At 42.4% G+C, this 18,568-nt stretch overlaps 1 protein-coding gene and 1 long non-coding RNA gene across 4 annotated transcripts in view; one reads left to right on the top strand and one right to left on the bottom strand.

The window, feature by feature from the left end:
* COG5 (component of oligomeric golgi complex 5) overlaps positions 1–18,568 on the bottom strand; it is a 166,378-nt gene that overhangs the window by 132,913 nt on the left and 14,897 nt on the right. For all 3 annotated transcript variants that reach the window (XM_081878475.1, XM_081878476.1, XM_081878477.1), the window contains exon 6: positions 15,687–15,807. In XM_081878475.1, coding sequence (XP_081734601.1) covers positions 15,687–15,807 — 121 coding nt within the window. The remainder of the gene's footprint in view (positions 1–15,686; positions 15,808–18,568) is intronic.
* Positions 4,477–8,591, top strand: LOC309351126. The gene is made up of 2 exons (XR_014160704.1): positions 4,477–4,825; positions 8,132–8,591. It is a non-coding gene; the product is annotated as an uncharacterized lncRNA (long non-coding RNA).

Genomic DNA, 18,568 nt, shown 5'->3' with positions numbered 1-18,568 from the left:
TCGAGCCCCATGTTGGACGAATTCCCACATTGCAGGCGGGTTGGACTAGATGACCCTCGTGGTCCCTTCCAACTCTACGGTTCTATGATTCTAAGTTATGCACTTTAAATGTGTTTTGGGTGTGCTTCCAATGTATGCTGCGGATCTGCTCTGAATCCACCCAAGGTTTTCAACACGGAAAGATGACCAAGCTATCTGTTTGTAAGATGTTGCTACTCCTTGCTGTTGTGGTGTGTCTGGAGACCCGCAAAACACAAACACTGCATAAGTGTATTGAATAAATATTAAGCCTAAGTTCCAAGAGTTCTGAACAACAGGTGGCACGACGCAAAGCACACACACATAAGCTGCTGCTTGCCAAGCCTAACACAACCCACTGGCCACATCCTGCGGCTTAGCAAGTGATTTAACTATCTGTTTTCGCTGCCTACCTACAAACTGTCAATCAGCGATGGGCCATCATGCATGGCTGGCAAGATGCATTCACTTTGTGTTTTTTTTAAAAAAAATATTTATTAAAAGTTTTTAATTACAATACAAATAAATAAAACACAGTAATACATCTCATAACACATTTTCTTATCATCTTTGGACTTCCTCGCATCTCCCACTCCTGCGTTCTTAATTTAAAAATTTAATCCAGCAATTTATCACCCTGTTTCTATTCTTTAATAGCTAATCTCCAGATGTTATTTCACACATTTTATCTACACTTGTTTGAAATCTTAAACAATTTTAAATTTAACCTAATCATTATCAAATTTGAACTTCTCTTCATAAATCACATCATCTATTTTAATGGTGCCAAGTTGTTTATGATCTAGCCTCCAGCTTAACATTGATACAGTTTATAATGTTTTTGCAAATAAGTCTTGAATTTCTTCCAGTCTTCCTCTACCGTCTCCTCTCCCCGGTCTCGGATTCTGCCAGTCATCTCAGCCAGTTCCATGTAGCCTATCAGTTGCGTCTGCCATTCTTCCAGTGTGGGTAAATCTTGGGTTTTCCAATGCTTAGCGACGAGTATCCTTGCTGCTGTTGTTGCGTACATAAAAAAAAGTTCAATCCTTCTTTAGCACCCTCTGGCCGACTATGCCCAAAAGGAAGGCCTCTGGTTTCTTAGTGAAGGTATACTTAAATACCTTTTTCAGCTCATTATATATCATTTCCCAGAAAGCCTTCACTCTGGGGCAGGTCCACCAGAGGTGAAAGAATGTTCCTTCGTTTCCTTTACATTTCCAACATTTGTTATCAGACAAATGGTATATTTTTGCAAGTTTAACTGGGGTCATGTACCATCTATATATCATTTTCATAACATTTTCTTTCAAAGCATTGCATGCAGTGAAATTCAACCCAGAGGTCCACAACCTTTCCCAGTCCTCAAACATAATATTGTACCCAATGTCTTGTGCCCACTTTATCATAGCTGATTTTACCATTTCATCTTGTGTATTCCATTTTAACAGCAAGTTGTACATTCTTGAAAGTACTTTGGTTTTAGGCTCTAACAATTCCGTTTCCAGCTTCGATTTTTCCACCTGGAATCCTAACTTTTTGTCTAATTTAAACACTTCTTTAATCTGAGCATAGTGTAGCCAATCTCGCACTTTATCTTTCATTTTCTCCAAACTCTGCAAAAGATGCATTCACTTTGGCCACAAGTTAGTCGCGCAAGACGGCCTTTAAAAGCCCTGCATAAAAATTACTTATGCAGCAAAAGGCAGGTCTTTTAAAAGACAATACAGTTACTGAGCAATTGCAGCAGAAATTATTATTAAGAATATTTGGCAGGCAAGCTAGCATTAAAGACGACGTGATGGTAGAAGTGGGAGGAATCAATGTACCAGAGTCTCAAGTGTTACAAAAACCTAAACTAAATTAACTAAATGCTAATGCTAACTAAAACTTATCAACCATAATGATAGCTCCTATAAGCCCAGGAAGATTAGGGTGAACTGGTTCTTCTCATGGCAAACAAAACAGATTAAAGTAATAACAGTGGCTCAGCATTCATCAAACATTCGTCATAACCTTCTTTGGAGCAACTTATATCTTTCATCTGACAGAAGGAAGACAGCACCAGTTCTCAGTTATCTAGAAAACAAGGCTCCACATCAATGCAAAATATTCTCAATCACTTTAAATCTACCGTATTTTTCGCTCTATAAGACGCACAAGACGCACCTAGTTTTTGGAGGAGGAAAACAAGGAAAAAAATATTCTGAATCTCAGAAGCCAGAACAGCAAGAGGGATTGCTGTGCAGTGAAAGCAGCAATCCCTCTTGCTGTTCTGACTTCTGGGATAGCTGCGCAGCCTGCCTTCGCTCCATAAGACGCAGACACATTTCCCCTTACTTTTTAGGAGGGAAACAGTGAGTCTTATAGAGCAAAAAATACGGTAATCCCTGTCTTGTCTTTAAGGGAGACTGAGGTACAGCTACTGTCAACTTACGATTCTATGGCTTCTCACACAAGAGATAATACCCACCTTACAATGACAGACACAGATTTGTAACACAAGCAAGTGTAAGTTAGCTTTTAAAAGCGACGGACAGAATTCACAGAATTCACTAGCACCCCTTTCCAATAATTTAGTCAAGAAGCAATATGTGTAATTAGATAGACTGACAATAGGGAACCGGAGCAGGTTTTGGTAAGGACTATATCACAATTAGCCAGTACTGTACATACCAAGTATCAGATAACTAAACAGGTCTTCCTGGTGAATATACCTTTCTGGTGACGGGTTCATTCACTGCCATTGTATACTGTATGTTGTATTTTATTTTTTATTTTTTTACAACAAAGAAACGGAACTATCTTCTCTTCCCCCACAGCCAGCTACAACCCCCCGCCCAAATCCTCTCACGGGTCCCCGTGAAAATGTGGGGCTGGGCTTGGAGGGGCTAGGAAAAGTCAGTCCTGTCCCAGCCTACAATGTTCAGGGAGGTCCCGGACCTTCCAGAGAGGCTTCTGAGGGTGAACAGGGAAGTGCAAAGGGAGACAGGATATATACTTTCAACAACTTGCCTGCATTAATTCCTCTTACGGTCTAAGCCAACGATACCAATTCAACAAGACTAGGCTTCCAATGGATCTTGCATGTGATTCTATCATCATGTATCCGGTGGCAAAGCAACATCTTTCTGAAACAGCCCTTCCCATCTCTACGGTGGAAGGAAATTAAATGTTGTACAGTCGTACCTTGAAGTCAAACAGTATCCATTCCAGAAGTCCGTTCAACTTCCAAAACATTTGGAAACCAAAGCGTGACTTCCGATTGGCTGCAGGAAGCTCCTGCAGAAGCCGTGTCAGATGTTCAGGTTCCAAAGAACCTTAGCAAACCGGAACACTCACTTCCAGGTTTGCGGCGTTCAGGAGCCAAATCGTTCAACTTGCAAGGCGTTCGCAAACCAAGGTATGACTGTACAAGGGTTATAATCTGAAACAGACACCTAAAAAGAGGCAGCTACCGGATCTGAAATTAGATTGTATGTACTAAAACAGTAGATTTTTAGGCAGACAGCCTCCTTAAATGTTTGATAAATGTGTTGTGTTTGCAATATCATTTTTCGCCAGCACTGCTTTTGCCTCAACAACTCTGCAATCGCTCATGGTTAAAGGGAACAATGGTCATATCAGATAGCAAGTCCTTGTTCCTCTTATCAGTCAGATGAAGGAAAATAGTTGATTGCTCTTTAGTTATCTGACTACCATCTTTAATTCAAATTTCCTGTCCTCCTCTGACAGATGGTTTTAACTCGATAAGTGTACAGCCAATAATAGTGCCATATTTTACTACCAAACAACATTTTTTTAAAGTGTTCTAGAGTTGCATTGGGTTGTTCCAAGCGCCTGCTGTAACAATGCTAGCCTAGGTACAGCATGCCTACTAATAAGTAAATTGCATTGAGTTCAGTAGGATTTACTCCAAGGTAGTGTGTTGCACAAGGCAAATTGTGAGTTGCATAAGACTGTTCAGCTGATCATATTTTATCTAATCAGCTAAATATACGAACAAGTATCTTGCTCTTGTAGGTAGCTCCTTTCTTCACAATGGGAGCAAAATACAGTCATACCTCATGTTACGTCCGCTTCATATTACGTTCTTTCAGGATAAGTCCTGCGGTGACCCAGAAGTACCAGAAAGGATTACTTCCGGGTTTTGCCACTTGCGCAGACACGCAAAATGACGTCACGCGCATGCGCAGAAGTGGTGAATCGCAACCCGCGCGTGCACAGACGCAGGTTGCGTTCTGCTCATGTTGCAAACAGGCCTCCGGAACGGATCCCGTTCGCAACCAGAGGTACCACTGTAATAAGTAGAAGATCAGGAAGTAGTTTCCCTATCCGAACAAAATAGGAAACTGTACTTAACTGAAGACTTCTTAATTTCTCAGTTTGTTCTTTGTTCGCCCCAAGAGCTACATGAGTAACCAAAAGACTTGTTCATGTCTCAGCTTATTTAAAAGAATTAGGATCGTCCAAACACAGTGTCCCAAAGGGCAGGTTGCTTCAGCTGCAACGCCAAACCAGTTCGGCATTTCTGGAATGAGCTCGGCGCTTGCACACTCCCCACCACCAAATTCACTTGACTAGCAAATTCCTGGGTTTTGGAAAACCATAGTTTGCCACCTGAACAAGCCTCACCAACTTCTGGAGCATCCCTGTACCATTTTGTACCTTTCACAGTCAAGGTTACGAACTGTGCAGAGAGCCACCAACTTCAGAAGAATGCCCTTCAGAAGATCTGTCCACTATAGATTCATCAGCCTTCACAGCAGAATCTATGGAGATCGCAAACCTGTCGTCCTCCAAACACAAGGTGGGTTTCTTACATTGAGAGTTTGTCTTGCATTTAACAACTTGCCTGGTAGCCAGAACCAACTGCAACTTCCATGCAGGCATGTAAGCAGGCTGGCAGAGGAGACACAACCTGCTCTACCCCTCTTCTGCCAGCTTGCTTAATTTCCATGCCAGCCACAGAAGAAGGAAAGTCTCCTCCACAACAACCATGGAATTGCACTGGGCAGAGGGGGTGGGGGAAATGGAGTCATTTTTTTTTAAGTCTTCTTTCTAAGAAGCCAAACAGTCTAAATAGCCAGGTTCACCATGTTAGAAGGGCAGCTTGTGCAAGCTGTTGTTTCTTGTGCAAGCTAGTAAATCTTGTTGGGTTCATCTGCAAGGCTGGCTTACAGAAAGATGCTCCCTGTCCATTTAGGTCTATACCTCTGAGTTTAAGCACAATAAAAAGTAGTGCTCAGGGTAGCTATTGATTATCTCCTCGAGACTCACGCAAAGATTGCCCTACAGAAGTGGGGCAGATCAATTTTTAAAAGATGTGACTATCCAGGATCAATATATTTTGCCAACAAGCTAAAATCACCCTGCACAGATCTTCAAATATAACAAAAGCATTCTGACTCAAACACCACCTTGACTATTCCCTACAGAGCTATTCAGCTGCTATGTGTCGTTAAACACAGGCATCCATACCTTAGGGAACATTTATAATGATGCTTCTTTCAAATCCTTTGACACTCTCTGGTGTGAAAATGGACTTTCCAGCGGTCAAGCACAGAAGCACTATCAGATCAGAAACTGTTTTGGAATGGTTTAAGGATGAAACTAAACCCAAAACCAATCTTGTATGCCATCTGGGTTGCAATGACAGAAGAATTCAAAAACAGTGACAGAGAAACAGGTTTCCTTTCATGTTAGTCAGCTGAGTATATGTTCCCCCAGAGAGAATAAGGGATTTGAAAGAATACTATTCTTGCAATTATCTTAGCAAAGATATGTCTCATACAATATGCTTTAGCACCTATCGCTTGAGACAACACACACACACACACACACACACACACTTGGGTAATACATCTCATTTGGATTCAAGGCAATTTCAAATGATTAAATATTGTTAAGCCACTAAAAAGACAAAACGTTTGCTTACACAGAGCAATTTAAAATCTTCAATTGTGACATTCCAGCATATGAGCAATAGCCTGTAAGATTCCATTCCACCATTTCAAACAGGCTCTTCAGAGGAGTGAATAAACCCTATTCTAATAAACACATTTTGAAGCAATCATGAAAGCTAAAAAAATAATCTAGTAAACACACACAACCCCAGGCCCCAGTTGCTCTCCAGCACAGAACCATTATTCAACAACATTTTTTTTAAAGTGATGGTTATAAATGCTTGGTTTTTTGTGCATTAAAGGGAAAATTAGATAGTTCATATCATACAAAATTACACCAGGAGGCACTTCCCTCAAAATTCTACCATGGATTATATTCTGAGTGATTTCATGTACATAAATAGCTTGTGTGAAGGACAAACACTGGAGTGATATGACTTTGGTCTTAAATACTATTCTACTTTACTCGAAATGAACTAACATGCTACACAGGCACAGTCCTGGATTAAACCAAATTCACTAACTGAAAAACGCAGAAGCTACTTTCTCTCCCATTACCTAAAATTTAAAGGGCTAAAAAGGATCTATGAATTTCTGGTGCTTTACTACACTGATAAGTGCACAGGTATTTTCATCCGACAACTGCAGCTTTCCATAACATCATTGATAGAAAGTGTCAGTGGGACAGGGAAAACTATTTAGGGTACTTCTATTTGCTTCTTAGCTTCCAGGGATCCTGGTAATCCAATTAAGGAAAATCATACTTTGGGCGGGCCCAGTTAAGCACCTCCACCTGCCTGAGGGAAGAGTTTGAATGTTGCCATAGAAACAACAGGGCAATGATGCTCTCCAGGAGTGGGTAGACATTACCCCAGTCCCTTGCCTGGTTGAAGGTGCCATCATCTGGCAAATAGAACAACAGCCTGGGTTAGTCTGTGTATGAGGAGACCTGGGAGCTGGGGCTTTCTCTGTGCTGAAACCAAAAATGATGGCTTTGGGAAACGTGCCATAAACCTGATGGCGAACCAAGATCTATTGGAGTGTTAATGCTGTGAGCCCTTCCATCTTACGCTCAGGTTGTACATAGGTGTAAATAAAACCTGCCTGGAACATGTGAAGAAATAATAATAATAATAATAATAATAATAATAATAATAATTCTTTTGAGCATCTTTGAGAAATAGAATCCCAAAGGTTTTCTGGATGTGTGGAATTTTGAGATGGTTTAAAAAAAACAACACCTCAACATGGTGGCCCTTTGAAAACAATACAGAACATATTAAAAATACAATAATTAAACAGACAAACAACCATCTGTAATCAATGGTACCATAACATTTTTCTGCTTAGTGCATTTATATATATATATATATAGCATTTATACCCCAATGTCGAAGCAGCAAGAGACTTCAGAAGTCCCAGGACTTACCCAGGATTCGGTTTTCTTACAATGAAGGTCAGTGGAGACTGTGGTGTCTTTAAGATGTATGGTTCACTAGTAATCACACCTCCCACCCCTTGCAACAAATCAAATTCACCTTAAGATGAACCAGCAGGGAATTGTAATAATAGCTGGACATTCTTCTCCCCCACTACAGCTACGCACACTAGACTGATATGGGCAAGTGTGAGGGGAGCTAGCCATAACGCTTGTGATCTAGTACATATTGTGGGCTTCTTTGCAAGTCTGGTGCCAGGACACAGTCCTGTATTCAAACAGCTAAGCTTGATGAGGTCTGAGGACACTGCTCTTGCTTGTTGAAAGGGCGCCAGAAGATTTATCAAGGCTAGTCAAAGATCAAAGTTAACCGGCATTGTAATGGTCTTAGGGGGAATCCCAGGGGATGCGCTATATTCATGGCATCAAGACAGGGTGTCAGGAGTGCGTGCAGGAGCCAGGCCCTGTGACTAGCAGGGCCTTCCTAAGTTTGTTCTGGAGAGGCACACAGGTGAGGCCACTTGGTAACTCACTGCACCTGGTGGCAAGAGCCGGGAAGGGATATAAGGTCAGCATTTCCCTTCGGCTCTTTGCCACAGCAACACGTTTCCTGCCTTGCTGCATTTGGCTCCTTGACCCCTTGCTTCTTGATCCTCAGACCCTTGACTTTGCGACTCCTTGCTTCTTGATCCTCGGACCCTTGACTTTGCGACCCCTTGCCTCTTGATCCTTGGACCCTTGACTTTGTGACTCCTTGCTTCTTAATCCTCAGACCCTTGCAGTCTTGACTCCCGGCTCTCTGACCCTCGGACTCTTGGCTTCCGGACTCCCGTTCCTGCTCCCACCTTGCCATCTTGGCCCCGGTCCCGATGTCCCCAGCCAGGACTTCATTCGCTCGTGAACCAGACCGTGACACAGGGGAATCCCCTCTTACGCAGGGGTTCTGTTCCCGGGACAAGAGCAAGTGGGGATTCCCCCATTCCATTCTGCCCCCTTTCGGCAAGGAAAATGGCGCATGCGTCAGCAGGAGTGTGCTGGTTGCATGCAACTGGGGAGACGCCCATGCCTAAACAATGCTGCCAATGTGCTACTGTGCACATGGTACAGAGCTTCCTGTCAATGAATGAAACAAGTTATGCCCAGGCCTGTGAAATACTAGCAAGCCACTGGATTTTATTCAAGGAATACACCAAATGCATTTGGCTCCATTTATTGTTGAAGATCCTACAACATACCATAGTGTTTTGAGCCCTTCATTTGGAAGTTCTTAGATATCTGCGGCCTCATCCTGTGAGCGGCATGCATCAGACCTGCCTTTTATGTAAGGTTCTGTTTTTAGCTTTTAATCATTTTGGTTTTAATCTTTATATTATTCTGTAACTTGCTTTGGATTACTTTTTGTAAAAGAAAAGCAACTAATAAGTGCTAACAACAGTAATAAATAATAAAGAATAATTGTTGTTGTTGTTACTCTCCTCCCTATTCCCCTCTTCTTTTTAAGCCACAATTTTTAAGTTTTGAATTGATGTTGAAAAATCCTCTTTAAGCCATACATGTTGAAAACACATTACCTGCTAGTAATTGATATATCCCTCGTTTTTAAAGAAATTTCTCAAACACATAATTGCTCCAATTTGCATTCTCTTGATTACTTTATTCAAATCCTTCTCCATGATTTCCTCCCCCTTTCCCTTTCCTTTCTTTGTGTTCTCTTAATTAAATTATAGGGGTTATTTTTAGACTCAGTGGGCCTTTTATTTTATATCTTATACAGTAGTGCCAAGTACATGCACTTAGCTAATAAATACTAACACTGCATTATGCTGGAAGCAGTTTCCATTTCAAATTTCAATTTCACTGCAGGAACCTGGACATTACCATGGTTCTCAAATCCACAGCTTAGGCGCATACTTGCATTCATTCTATCCCAGGTCAGCAATGGCCATACACAAATGGGGAAGGACGTGTAATCTTGGAATGTAAGATTCTCCTAAACCACATCTGTTTTTCCTTGTTGCGCACAGGCAATAGAGCAGGGATAACCAACATGGGACCTTCCAGATGTTGTTGGGACTCCCAATTGCCTGCAGCCTCAATCAACATAGCCAATGGTCAGAGATGAGGGGAACCGTAGTTCAACATTTGGAATGTTGACTACCCCTGCTATAAAGTGTAAAAAGGTAAAGGGACCCCTGACCATTAGGTCCAGTTGTGGCCGACTCTGGGGTTGCGGCGCTCATCTCGCTTTATTGGCTGAGGGAGACAGAGTACAGCTTCTGGGTCATGTGGCCAGCATGTGGTACAGCTTCTGGGTCATGTGGCGAACCAGAGCAGCGCACAGAAATGCCGTTTACCTTCCCGCCTATTTATCTACTTGCACTTTGACATGCTTTTGAACTGCTAGGTTGGCAGGAGCTGGGACCGAGCAACGGGAGCTCACCCTGTCGCGGGGATTCGAACCGCTGACCTTCTGATCGGCAAGTCCTAGGCTCTGTGGTTTAACCCACAGCGCCACCCGCGTCCCATGCTATAAAGTGTATCTGATGTCAATAAGCACTTTGGACTCCAGTTCACACAGTTTTAGCTTCCTTTTAGATTCCCAATGTGGGGGCACTATTATGTTTTTGGGGGGAGGTCTTACAGGGCAATCCTAAGCATTTCTGCTCTGAAGTAAGTCTAATGAGATACAGTGGTACCTTGGTTCTCAAACGCCTTGGTACTTGAACAACTTGGAACCAGAATGCTGCAAACCCAGAAGTTAAGTGTTCTGGTTTGCGAACCTTTTTCGGAAGCCAAACATGCTCCGTTTTGAGTGTTTCACTTCCGATTTGAGTGTTACGCTGAGATTTGTCTGTTTTTGCTCTTTCTTCTGCATTTTTGTTTTTGTGGTTTTTTGTTTTGTTTTTGTGACTGTGTGGAACCCAGTTCAGCTACTGATTGATTGATTGTGTGACTGCAGTACATTGTTTATTGCTTTCATTCTATGGATCAATGGTCTTGTTAGATAGCAAAATTCATGTTAAATTGCTGATTTAGGAGCTGTTTTTAAAAGTCTGGAACAGATTAATCCATTTTGCGTTACTTTCTATGGGAAAGCGCACCTTGGTTTTGGAACGGACTTCCAGAACGGATTAAGTTTGAGAACCAAGGTATCACTGTATACCCTTATAAAAACATGCATAGGATTTTCAGCCAACTTATTATTATATTTATTGTTAATTATTAAATCTGCATACCACAATTCATCCGAAGATCACAGCGCAGTTCACAACACGAAAATACAAAATGAGAACACAAAATACGTAATACAAACAAAAACAAGGCAATAACCCCACTCCTACAGACACATTTAACTTACCCAGGAGTAAGCCTCATTAAATTCAATGGGACTTACTTCTGAGTAGATGTGCATAGGCTTGCACTGTCCTGTTAATTTTCTCAGACCACTGTTTATCCTCAATGCACTTTCAATTCTCGTCAGTGTAGTTTCTCATCACAGAGGCCTTGGCACTGTTCCAAAACTTTCCTTAAGTATGCTACAACTAACCTGAACACTAAGGACAGCTCAGCAACTACTCCACGGATCACACAAAGGATTTATGTTTCCTCTTGAACATAAGCTGCTTTAGACTGAAACTCTAACTTCCCCTCTTACCTGGAAGAAGCCCCACTGAATCCAGTAGAACTTACTTCTTAGTGGACGTGATTGGCATTCCGCCATTACTCTCAATTAAAAGGGAAAACATGGCACACAATGACCTTGGCAAATTTTAAAAACAACGCCCAAACATAGGTACATGTATATCATTTGGAAACTGGTGGGAATGCAGACCCAAGAACGCACGTTCTAAACTTCTTGAAGTTCGGCCCCACAAAGCCTTCTCTCAAAGAGAAACGGCAAAAGTACGGATGCACACACACGTAATGCAATCACTGATTTGGGATCCAGAAAAGGGATACTGATTTTGAATGATTAAAGCTGAGGCTGGATTATTATTTTTTTACTAAGATGCTCACCTTCTCCCCCACCCCCACACAAAAATATTCAGGAACCCTGGATCCATTATTTTATTAGTAATAAATAAGAATTCTGCAAGGAAAGCCAAAATTCTGCTTGATAATGAAATAGAACACCAATATGATTCATTTAGTAACTCAGGCTTGGTTCTCCCACCCCCATCCTCTGGTTAAACGTCTTTCTATAGTTAGGCTGAACGGAACACTCACATTCCACCAAATGCATTAATTGGCAATAAATCCCTTTGGGTCATTATACCAATCATATCCAAAATTCAGCTGCACAAAGAATACACTAGCTAAGCCAGCAAATATTATTCATGTGATAATCATTGCACATTACAGGCATCGCCGTAGTTTCGGTTCATTGAACAGCTAGTAGCATAAGCTTAATTTTTGCACAACGCTGCGATAATTACATGGTATGCTTGCTGTTATTTCCTACAATCTAACAAAACTATAATGAACATTTTACTGTACAGCTAGATGAGTAACCCTCTTGTTTTTGTTTACAATCCATCCTAAGGAGTTTTGTGAATGTGAAACATCTGAATGGCGAGAAGGATGTGGTATTTTGAGCAGAAGGGAAGGAAAGAAAAGAAAGAAAGTTATGGAGTGCTATGGAAAAGATCTCCAGCTTATACAGAACATCACAGTTTAAAAGCAGTGCCTTGGAGGTTGCAATCCTATCCCCGCTTACCTTGAAATAAACCCCACTGAATCATTGGGGCCTACTTCTGAGTAGACGTGGTTAGGATTGTAATGTTAGTTATTGTACAACCTTGACCCAATGGAAAAGGAATTCAATCAGTTAAGCACCTTAAGAACCAGTAGCCGATTTCTGTTTTGCTGCCTAGTACCTGCTGTGATAAAGGGACGCGGGTGGCATTGTGGATTAAACCACAGAGCCTAGGACTTGCCGATCAGAAGGTCAGCGGTTCAAATCCCTGTGACGGGGTGAGCTCCCGTTGCTTGGTCCCTGCTCCTGCCAACCTAGCAGTTCAAAAGCACGAAGTGCAAGTAGATAAATAGGTACCGCTCCGGCGGGAAGGTAAATGGCATTTCCGTGCGCTGTTCTGGTTCACCAGAAGCGGCTTAGTCATGCTGGCCACATGACCCGGAAGCTGTACACCGGCTCCCTTGGCCAATAAAGAGATGAGCGCCGCAAACTCAGAGTCGGTCACGACTGGACCTAATGGCCAGGGGTCCCTTTACCCTTTACCTACCTGCTGTGATTCTTGCACAGCAATGCATAAGGGGTTTGATCCTGGCACTGCTGTGTGCTACACCAGAAACTCCCTACCTGCTAATTTTTTGCTCAACTTAAGTAAGATACTTGTGCAGCAGGTCAGAACCATTGGTCCTATGAGGCATAGGAACAGTAGAAGCATTTGCCCCCTTCACACTTTATAATCGCTTGAAGGGGGTTTGCTGCAATGAAGGAGCAGCTGGGCTGTACTGCTGCCTCTGATGCTACACAACTTACTTCCACCACCACTCAACATCTACACAATGACTTCAGCAAAGCCTTTCTATGTAGGCTTTCCAGGCATCCCAGAAGCCTGATAATGAAGAGTTTACATTCATAGTCTTCCCCACTACACACATCCACACATAAGGGTTGGAGAGGCCATGAGAAACTAGGGGCGCCATCCCTTTAATCACGTGAACCTGGGGCTTTCAGATTGAATGGAAGGAGCTTTCCAGCACTAGGACAGCTGAAAAAGAACCAAATATTGGCCAATTTCAAGAAAGACATTGAACTTGCTTGTTTAGAGGTAATACACCTTGTGATTGTCAAAGACAGGAAACAAACCATGAGAAGTGGTCAGCCGCATTATGCCTTCTGTGTGGACTTTCTGAAAGCATTGGGTTTGACCGTGGTAGAAAACAAAATCCTGAAGCTTCATCTAATAAAGCAAGGCGATTATTACGTCAAGAGTGCACCCTTGTGCATCACTTGATACAGGCAAGTTATATGATCGCTCTGGAGAGATAAAGGGTTGTTTGGTGCTAGAAATATATTAAAGTGCGTTCTACTCAAGTACTTTACCATGCCTTCCTCTTCATTTCAACCCCCTGTGGTTCCTCAAAATCGACTCTTTGGAACTGAGACCCTCCAGTACCACCTGGGATGTGATAAAGCGGTGCAGCAGGACTGGGAGAACTGGCAAAACTCGGGGAGAGGGCTACCTTACACATGCAGAAGTATTTTTCTGTTTTACAGAAGGCTCACTTAGATCCAACTCACACAGCACACATTATTGCATTGTAAGTATAATAGATAAAGGTGATTAAAGACAAAAAACAAATTGCCCACAGATGCTTCTTCATGTTGATCAGTTCACTGCAATCTAAACTACTTTACCAAGGTGGCACAAACCACAATTTGAGCAGATACAACACCAGAGAGGGATGCTATGTTAGGCAAGCAAGCAAGTCAGCATCTTCCATTTTCCCCCCTGCTGATCAACTTTGTTGAATTAAAACATCCAAAACAGAGGGTAAGGTTTAAAGAACTCCAAGATTAGTTCAGCAGTCATACCCTAACGGCAATGTGCAACTCATTAAAAAGACAGCAGTACATATATATAAAACCAACTAAAGCACGGATACACTATCTTCTGTTATTTAAGTTTATGCTGAATTTAATTTTGTAAGATAAACGGGTACCGTACACTAACCTCAACCCATTCCATTTCCTAACCTCTGAAGGCCTGACTGAGGAGGTATGTCTTCAACTGCCTCTCAAAAAAGTATAGCGCTGAGGCAAGATGTACCGTATTTTTTGCTCTATAAGACGCACTTTTTCCCTCCTAAGAAGTAAGGGGAAATGTGTGTGCGTCTTATGGGGAGAATGCAGGCTGCGCAGCTATCCCAGAAGCCAGAAGGAGCAAGAGGGATCACTGCGCAGCACTCCCTCTAGCTCTTCTAGCTTCTGGCTTAGCCCCTCAGTCCCTTCCCCCACCTCCCGCAAAAGCCCCCAAGAGCCACGCTCTCTTTAAAGAGCCTCGCAGAACGTGTGTGCGGCTCTTGGGGGCTTTTGCGGGAGGTGGGGGAAGCACCGCACATATGCTCCATGCGGCTCCTGAAAGGGAGCGATGCATACAGGCTCTGCTCAGCACTCCCTTTAAAGAATTTCTTTCCCTTGCATTCCTCCTCTAAAAACTAGGTACGTCTTATGGTCAGGTGCGTCTTATGGAGCAAAAAATACGGTATCTTAGTGAAAGGATGGTTTTGGAGCAGTTACTGAGAAAGCCGTGTGCGCCTGCTCCTCACGGTAGGTCCCCCACCCCATATCCCAAGCACCCATACTGGGCAGCACCCAACACAAAACAGGAGTCTGCAGCAGCGGAGTCTGCAGCAAGCAGATCAGGCGCCTGGGGGGACACACATTCCCTGCCCCCCGGGGTGGAGCCAGCCACCTGCAGGACGGGGCGAGCTGGGGCAGGACACTCCATGGGGCCCCCGAGGAGTCTGCCTGTACCCTCCTACTCAGCTGCCCTACAACTGAGGGGGAGGTGGCGGGCGGACCATTTGGGGCAGCGCGGAGCCTGCAGGCGCCCAAGTCCCCACGTCACTCCCAGGCTCGGGCACACTGCAGGCCCCGTGGTGAGTGCCGCCCGCCATTTTGTCACTCCCCTCAATGGTGACACCCGGGGCAGCCCACCCTCACCGCACCCACCTTCCTCCGCCCCTGGTCTGCAGCCAGGGAGGGGGGGAAGCAAAGTCCTGTGTGTGCACACAGAAGTGCTTTAGGTACATGCACACGAAGTTTTCCAGACCTCAGCCATGATCTAGTCAGTGCTGAGGCAACAGTCATTGAAAAACTCATCATGACTACGGACAACGGTCTCTGAATGTAACATATAAAAACAGAGCTTAAAACATATAAAGGCAGCTCCAAAATATCTGAAACCGGTCTGCATCAATCAAATTCCCACCTCTAGAAAACTGAGAATGTCACCACCATAGGTGTTTTCATTATTGCTGAATAAACCCAACTTAAGAATTGTATTTTCCACATAGTCCATTACCCCTGTAAGAAATAAGGAAACTACCGTATTTCTTCGTGTATAAGACTAGGATTTTTTACCTTAAAAATAATGTCAAAAATTAGGGGACGTCTTATACACGGATACATCTCCCCCCATTTTCTTAAATCTGAGTCCAAAATAGGGGACGTCTTATACATGGAGGCATCTTATAGACGGAAAAATACGGTACATTTCCCATACCATTTTTTTTAAAGGAAAAAGCATTTCACATTAGCAAATAGAACACCACTAAAAATGACCAAGTCAACTCACCAAGCTCATTGAGGCTCTGAGCAGCTTTTGTTATCTCTCTGCTTCCTCCTTGTAGCTGGCCTTGAAGTCTCTTGCTGACATACAAGATGCGCATTATTCTCCGCAGCAAGTCACAGGAAGCCTTGATAGGAAACGCAGTTTAGGAATATATTCAATATGTTACATTATTATACAGTTGTTAAGTACCAGCTGTGGAAACACAGCGCACATTTCTGGCCTGACAATAGGTGTGTATGATCACATTATGGTTCCGTTCATGGCTTGATATCATCTGGAATACACTATCATAAAAACACGCCACAGAGGGCTGTAACTACAAGCTGCTCTGCAGGGATGGAAGGGCATTTAGTCACAAATGCACAGTGAGGGAATTCTACAGATAAAGACTGCAATTCTGTTGTGTTAAAACCATGGAGAGTCTTGCTACAGACTTCAAAAAGAAGCAGGCGAAGGCTTAAAATGTGGAAGTGTCTCTTCAAAAAAACCCAACCCAAACCAATTATGGGGAGTGGGATCTAATTCTGCATGCAAATTTTCACAAATCAGCACAACAAACACATTATCCATCCTTTTATGCAGGAGCCTGAAGTATACATATATACAAACTTTAAAATGACAGTAATCAAATTTAAATTCAATCTTGGTTTATTTCCTGAAACCAATTATTGTAAGTGCCTGGTTTAAAATCATATCTGAATGCTAATTCTAATAAAGTCCCTACTCAAAATCTCTCAAAACAAAATTTACTTATTTCTCCATCAAACATACTGAGTTATAGCCAACTTTCCGCGGGTTTATAAGAATAAACCAGGGGTATAAATATGTGGCTTTTGACATCCAAGTTCATAAATATGACAAAATAGATCATAAATTTTACCTAAACTGGGAACTCAATGGCATGGACATTTATATCTGGTTTGGATGGAATGCTAAACCATAGTTTAGTTTTACTTTTGCTTCCCATCTCCTCCCCAGCACATCCAACTGCACCCCAAACCAGAAACCATGTTAAGTTTCAGCTAGGTTTATTCCAGGGACAGCCAACATGGCAGCTTCCAGACGTTATTAGATTATAACTCCCATCGTTCCTAATGCTGGTTGGGTCTGATGGGAAATGGAGTCCAACAATATCTAGAAGGCCACATGTTTCTCACAGTTCAAATGAAATTAGAACTAATTCAGGGATGGGGAACCCATGACTCTCCAGATGCCATTAGAATACAATAGCCATCATCCCTTAGCCAGCTGGCTGCGGCTGATGAGAGCAACAACATTTTTTTTTTGTTTAGGTTCCCCAAACCTGAATTAATGAAAGTTGCTTGTTGACCTAAAATGTGTAGAAAGAGAACCAAACATAAATCCACAACTGCTATTCTACCAATATCTATTCTATGATATGTGAGTGACATGACCACTGGTTAATGGAGTATCATAAAGACTAGATCTAGTTTCAAAGAGCATCTATTCCAATGGTTACTGCATCCAATTAGTACTATGCATGCTTGTTTGGTAAATGAACTAATTGGCGGAAAGCTATTTAAAGTAACCCTTTTTGTGGGCGACTTACCGTATTTTTCGCCCTATAGGACGCACTTTCTCCCCTCCAAAAATGAAGGGGAAATCTGTGTGCATCCAGGCTTCAGGAAGTTCCCGCGGGGCTCCCCACGCTGCGGATAGCAGCCTGCCGCCCGGCACGCAGGGTGCCCTGAAGCAGAGCGTCCCGTGCGCCGGGCAGACATCCGCAGCGTGGGGAGCCCCGCAGGAACTCCCCCCCCCAAAAAAATTAAGTGAGTCCTATGGGACGAAAAATACGGTAAGTCACGATTTAAACCAATTATTTATATCAATCCACTCTGCGTCACATAAAAATATGCAAATTGGGGAACATTTAATTCAGAAGCTGAGTTTCTGCACACTACAAATATGTATGGGCTCTATGCAGCAGAGATACATGGAGAAAAAGTGTGAAGCCACAAGGAAAGAGCCCTTCTCGAACTGGCGGAAATGACTGGCAGAATCCGAGACCACGGAGAAGAGTTGGTGGAAGAAGATTGGAAGAAATTTAAAGTTTATTTACAGAAATATTGTAAAATTAAGGAATGTTAGAAGGAGGCTGGAATGAAGTTATGTGGCTTTAGCAGAAATGTTATAAAGGACTAAGTAAAAATAGACTGTTAATGGATGAAAGGAGGGAAGGTAAAGTTACATTATATTAAGATAAATTATAGGATAAAAATTGGGAAAGATGGAAAGGATTTGCTGAAATAGCTAACCAAATTAGAATACAAAAAAGGGAGGTGTGAGGAGGTCAAGGAAACAAGCAAATGAAAGATAAGTTATGGGAAGGTTCGCTGTGTTTTTTTAATTGTTTCTATTTTTCTGTTTTCTGTGTTTTATTTTTTATTTTTCCATAGTGTGATGTGTTGTTTAGTTTTTGCTTAACTTGGTGTCCTCTCTCTTTTTTTGTAACCTTTAAAATTTTAATAAATATTATTTACAAAAAAAAAGAAAAAGGAAAGAGCCCTTCTCTCCTCCAAGGCCCCTTTATATTATTTATTATTTACTGAACTTATATACCGCCCTATCCCAGAGGTCTCAGGGTGGTTCACAGAACAAAATCAAAATATAAAACCACAAAATATATAATCAAAATAAAAACAACAACGCAATAATACCCTCCTTTATAAGCACACTGAGCCATCTGGGAACTGCCCTGAGATCTGCGGGTGAAAGGTGGTATGCAAATTTAATAAATAATAAACAAACAAACTACATCTCTGTAACACTGTCCCAAATTGCCACAGAAGATGCAGGAATACTGCAATCATGTGGGCCGGGCTGATTACGTGAGTGTTTCCTATAAAATCACTATGCTTACTTCT

The sequence above is a fragment of the Podarcis erhardii genome, assembly GCF_964252035.2.
Source record: "Podarcis erhardii genome assembly, chromosome: 10".
Lineage (NCBI taxonomy): Eukaryota > Metazoa > Chordata > Lepidosauria > Squamata > Lacertidae > Podarcis > Podarcis erhardii.
Note: the sequence above shows the minus strand (reverse complement) of the source record. Positions and strands in the feature narration are given on the sequence as shown.